Source organism: Lontra canadensis, unplaced genomic scaffold (assembly GCF_010015895.1).
Source record: "Lontra canadensis isolate GAN:19392208 unplaced genomic scaffold, GSC_riverotter_1.0 scaffold1, whole genome shotgun sequence".
Lineage (NCBI taxonomy): Eukaryota > Metazoa > Chordata > Mammalia > Carnivora > Mustelidae > Lontra > Lontra canadensis.
Window position 1 is genome coordinate 4,266,812 of NW_022630995.1, and position 5,662 is coordinate 4,272,473.

The 5,662-nt window shown below is 44.5% G+C and overlaps 1 protein-coding gene across 1 annotated transcript; it reads left to right on the forward strand.

Moving 5' to 3' along the window:
* Positions 1 to 1,774: 1,774 nt before the first annotated feature.
* On the forward strand, positions 1,775 to 2,471 carry LOC116871458 (vacuolar-sorting protein SNF8-like). The gene is given in 2 exon segments (XM_032864150.1): positions 1,775 to 1,929; positions 1,931 to 2,471. Coding segments are annotated over 2 exon segments (696 nt in total).
* Positions 2,472 to 5,662: the final 3,191 nt, after the last annotated feature.

Here is a 5,662-nt window from a genome sequence, read left to right on the forward strand (position 1 = left end):
GTAGCCACAGCTAAATGGTTCTGTTTCTTTTGATGTTCTAAAAGAAAAGTTCCAGGGAGCCTCTTAGCTAGCTTGCTTGAGACAAACCGATCACCATTGCCTGGGAAGGAGAGTGCTGTGATCGGTCTCAGATAGCTAGTAGAATCTATCAAAACAACAGGAAATGAGTTCCCCACGGGAGAAAAGGTTTGGGTTACCAAAAGGAAGGATAGGGGTGCTGGGTGAACAAACACAGTAGTTCGCATGGGACTTTCACACCAGCATCTCCCTCTGGAACACCCTGATTCTTATTCATCTCCCCCCGCCACACACTTTCGAATGACTAATCTTTCTACTGACTAATCTACTCATCATCTGGGTTTCAGATTAAATGTCACTTGAACAGAAAGGCCTCCTTCTTTCATTCCTCTCCATCAGAATGTTTTATAGGTCTTAGCAGTTTGTGATTACATATCCATTTGTGTGATTGCTAGTTTAATATCTTCAAATTACCTTTAATCTAGGGTGTGTTAAGAACCACATCTAGTCTGTTCATCACCTAGTAGGTCCTCAAAAATAGCAGTGGAAGGAGCAAAATAAGAATGAAAAAAATCTGTTAATGGATTGCCCACATCTCAGATCTTATGCTAAACCCTTCAAATGGTCCTTTTTAGTAAGATGTCAGTAGAGGACTATCTGGTTAAACTGTGGACTCAGTTGTTGGAACCAATAAAAGAAACTTGCCTCAATTTTGCAGTTAGGAATTCAAGAACCGCATGACCTTCAGAAGTAAAAATTATTAGGCATATCAGCCTCATCCTCATTTACTAAAACTAAACATGTAATGTTTGTATGGAAATGCGTCTCTCGATAAGCTGATACAACCTCCCGTCCCATCTTGTAGAGTGTTTGCATCTGATTTTAGCCACAAAATAACCCATTGAGATAAGTAATGCAGGCGGGTGTTTCTTTGATCTTACAGATGAAAAAAAAAAAAAAAAAAAGCCTGAGAACCAGAAAGGTAAGATAAATTACTCATGATCACATGGAAAACCTAGTGGTCAAAACAAGATGATTACTCAGCAATCCTGAAGCCTAGTTCTATTCTCTACCAACCCAATGTTGTTCATCCTCTGTCTCACTGACGATACACACTGCTGTCCCCTACAGTTGTAGAATGTGTCGAAAGTCACAGTAATCAATGTAGTAAATTTGAATATGAGCAAACTTATGATTTTTGCCTATTTTGTGGACATTTCTGATTATTGGGGCTGTAAGCATTCTTCATAACACTCCCTTTTAGTTAGGAACTTTAGCCTCATTCTCGAGCCAGTGGTTCTAGTGATTTTTCTCATCCCCAACCCAGAGGTAATTTGGCCAACGAGAGCCCAATATTCTCTAGGCTCGAGTTTGGGTAAAGGGATGACACATGGCCCATAACAGGTTTTAAGATTCCATGACCTCTTTGCTAAGGCTTTGGGATAGGAACACTCATTCTCAATAGGCTTGAACCTGAGACAATATAAAGTTGGAGCTTCTGCACTCATTTACTTCAAGTGGAAAGCAGAGCTGAGAGATAAAGAAAAACCATATCCTAACAATACCTTCTGAACCTTGACTCTAGAGCCCACATGACCCCTGGATTTTTAGCTATATCACCTGATAGATTCCTTCTCTTGAATAAGTCAGTTTGAGTAGGATTCTGTCTTTACCATTCAGAAAGTTCTTAACTAAAATATCCTATAATTTTGGGGAATCCCAGGGTCCCCGCAGCAGGGCAGCCCGCGGGCCCAGTATGGGATTGCATTGCTGCAGGGTGGGAGCTGGACCCATTGCCAAGAAGCTTGTAGAGGCCAAGTATAAGGAGCGAGGAACTCTCTTGGCCGAGGCCCAGCTGGCCCAGATGTCCACGCAGTTGGGCATGTTCAAGACCAACCTGGAGGAATTTGTCTGAGTTCCCGGTGCAGTTCCTGGACACATGTGTCGCCCTTGGCGTGGATCGGCTCCCCTCCGGAAGAGGATTTTGGTCTGCGTTGGGGGGTGAGGGAGCTCTCGGTTGCGACCTGGGGATCCAGAAGATGGAAGCATGTGTGGCCCCGACGCCCAGGAAGGGAGGTCTGTTCACTCTGGAGGGACTACAGCAAGACGCGTCCAAGGGAAGGGGCCGATTCGCCCAGGATGTCAGCCACGACCGTTTGATCAGGGCCATGAAGAATCTAGAGGCACCCGGCACTGGCGCAGGTGCCCCCGCCTTCGGTCGGCGCCAGCTGAGCTCAGTGCCGACCGCCCCGCCCCGCGGAGCCGCAGCCGGCAGGGAGGGATGGCTACGTGACTGTCGGGGATATCAAAGCCCGTCTCAGGCGGGAGGCCACGCGCTGGGGCACCTGCCGAAGGAAGGGCCGGCCCGCCTGGCCCCTCGGGCCCTGCGGGAGGCTCGCCACGGGCTGCCAGCTCTCTTGGCAGACCCCCTCCTTCCAGGCCATTACTGCTGAGGCCAGAGAAGCCCTGCCCTGACCCTGGGGGTGTAGAAGGGGGCATGGTAGCAGGCAGGGAGAAGACAGACTAGCTGTCTGTGAATAAGCCCTAACAGCTTTGTTTTTTGTTTTTTTTTTTGTTTGTTGGTTTGTTTTTTTAAAGAAAAAAAACAACAACAACATATCCTACAATAAAGAATTCTCATTCAATTGTCTTCCCATACAGTCTTGATGGGGAGAGGAAGAAAGTGTGGTTACAGCTATTTCCTGCAGAATGGCATTGTCTGTAACAATAGATCTGGCTCCCAAACCCCCAAACAACGCCCCCCCCCCCCCCAAGAAAATGAGCAAGAAGTCACTTTACTAGAATTTAGTTGCATGTTCCCTGTCTCCAAAGAGCTTTATTTGGTGCCATTCTTCTTCGGGTTAGTGATGAGAGGATACCTCCTCTCACCCCTTGGTCAGACTTAATCCCTCTTACACTGCCAGCTGGTAGGCCTTCCAGAAATCTCCCCAATGAGGTTTGATGCTCTAGATGGTCTTAACACAGCTGAAATGCCCTCTAGCTATCTATGTCTACACCTTCCGCCTTTCTTTCAAATGTCACTGCAAATCTGTTCCAGGAAAAACTTGCTGCAAGTCTTTCCAATCTTAGGGTAAACTCTCCAGGTGCCATCTATTTGCAAAGAAATACACCTGTCCAGAAGTGGAGCCTAATTAATGACTTGCTTTTCTGATTGCCAGCTTCACAGACCCAAGAACAAGGGGAAATACTATAGGAATTCTTTTAAGGTCAGAAGAATCTAGTATACAGAACCATTTAGTTGGCAATAATAGTTTCAGCACAAGGTGTTTTTAGATTTTCTTTTAAAAATTCAGTGTTTGGTATCTCCCAGGACAAGATGAATTTAGCTATGCCTTGGTTGGTGACTCTAGAAACTACTTTTTATTTGCCAAAGTGATGAATGTTTCAAACTTGAAGGGAGCTAACATTGCCTAGTTGTATGTCATATTGCCAATAGATGATAGGAACATAACGAATGGTAAGGATTTGGTAAAACTTTTTCATAATGAGCATTTTTAGGACTTTTTTTTTCTATTTTTAGGACTTTGAATAACACATTGTGAGATTGGACTATTTCTCAAGAGATCATATCTTTTAAAGGGAGTAGGGACTGAAGAATGGATACAAGCCAATCCCTTTGATGCGTGCATAATACAGGATACTAATACCTAAACCATATATGACCAAACATGTGGAGCCATGTCATTTTCTAAGCTCAACAAAAATAAAAGGGAGGATTGCCTGTGTTATTTTTTTCCACAATGATTCTTAGAATATGCATGAAAATAGGAATCCTAAAAGAGTAGTCAGTATGGTGTACCGCAGAAAATACTCTGGGCTCTGAGTTAGGGAAGCTAAACTTTGGCCCAGGCAGCTCTCAGCAAGCCCATTGTCTTGGGTCTCCCTCATACATAAAATGGAGGATTGCATAACTGCCAAGAAAGCGTCCACCTGTAAACTTGGGTACTAAAACAGAGAACCTGTTGATTGTAATTCTTGTCAGTTTCAGTTCTGATCTAAATACAAAATGAGGATCTTCAAAGAACTTTGAAGATGATCACGGTAGCTAAAATGAATTGAGCTGGAAGAAAAGGAGAGCCTTAATGTCAATATTCTCCATTCACTCACTCACTCACAAATACTTTTGAGCACTTAATAAACATTGAGCACTATAAGAGGTGCTAAAGGTAGAGCAATAAATACACCAACGTCCTAGTCATCATAGAGCTAACTTTCTGGAGGTGAAGATGCATCACAATCAAATGAATATGTACAGAGAAAGCGTGTCAGAAGGTGACAAGTGCTACGTAGGAAAGCAGAGCAGAGAGGGAGCGCTCGCGATGGCCCTTGTTTATAAGGTGGCCGTTTGAAGAGAGACCGAAAGGAGGTGAGACAGTAAGTCAGGCTATTTCCTACCTAGGAATAGCAAGTGCAAAGGCCCTGAGGTGGGAGTGTTTGACATGTTTTAGGAGCAGCAAGGAATCCTGTGTTGCTAGACCACCATGAGCAAAGTGAAGAGTGGTAGAAAATGAGGTCCGAGGAAAGGAAAAATAACAAAAGAAGCTGAAATGTTCTGTTTACTTGAGTATAAATCCCCGCACCCCCTTATCTGTGGCTCCTTTGCTATTAACATTGATCCGCTGGTTCAGTCTAATGGTAACATCTGCTCAGATTTGAGTGGGATCAGAACCCAAGACTCACCATCACTACTGGCCAGACATGGACGTTGTTCCTTGGAGAGTAGAGCTGTGTTTCTTTCATTTTCAGCAAAGTTTAACTTACTTTATCTCAGGGACTTCTGTCCTTCCTTTGCTGTAGGGGGAAGCCCTGTTGTACGCCTGCTAACTGACTCAGGTGTGGTGGGTGTGGGGTAACAGGTGCCCCTTCCAACATCCCTCGCGTGTGTCTTCTGATACCAGAGACTGGAAATCTAAGAGCTACCTGTTGCGGACTCTTCTGGAGCTAGATTTGGGATGTGACATGATCTCCCCTGATGAGTGCACTCGTGGCCCTCAGGTCACAGTGAGGCTTTGCACTTCTTTCCCCATCTCTGCGATCCAGCAGGCTTTTCTGAGGTACATCCCAGCGTCTGGTCACCAGAGTCACCAGTGTCACCAGGGCCCAAAGGCAGTTACAAAGGCGGCCGCAGCAAAGGCTTTCAGAGCTGTGTTAGGACTTTCGTTTGTCCTGGGCACTCCTGCCTCAATGTGGTCCTTCCTTGTTAAGAAAATAATAAATCTGTATCCCAGGATTGTACTGAGGGCAAATAGGAGTATATTATTATATACGAAAACATTTAATTCAGCCTAAACGTTCTTTATTTTCTCTGGTTTTAAAAGAATTTTAAGTATTTTTATGGGCTCTTAAAAGTCTTGCAGGCCCTAGACACTGACTACTGGGTCTAACGGGTAAATCCGCCCTGATGGCCTTCGGCCCCCTAGACTACAGCTGAAGTGGTGTGTTCGTGTGGCCCTGATTTCTTTCTTTCTCCACCTTTCTTTCTTTCTTTCTTTTTCTTTCTTTTTTTCTTCCTTCCTTTCTTTCTTTCTTCTTTCTTTCTTTTAAAGATTTTATTTATTTGACAGAGAGAGATCACAAGTAAGCAGAGAAGCAGGCAGAGAGAGAGAGAGGGAGGAAGCAGGCT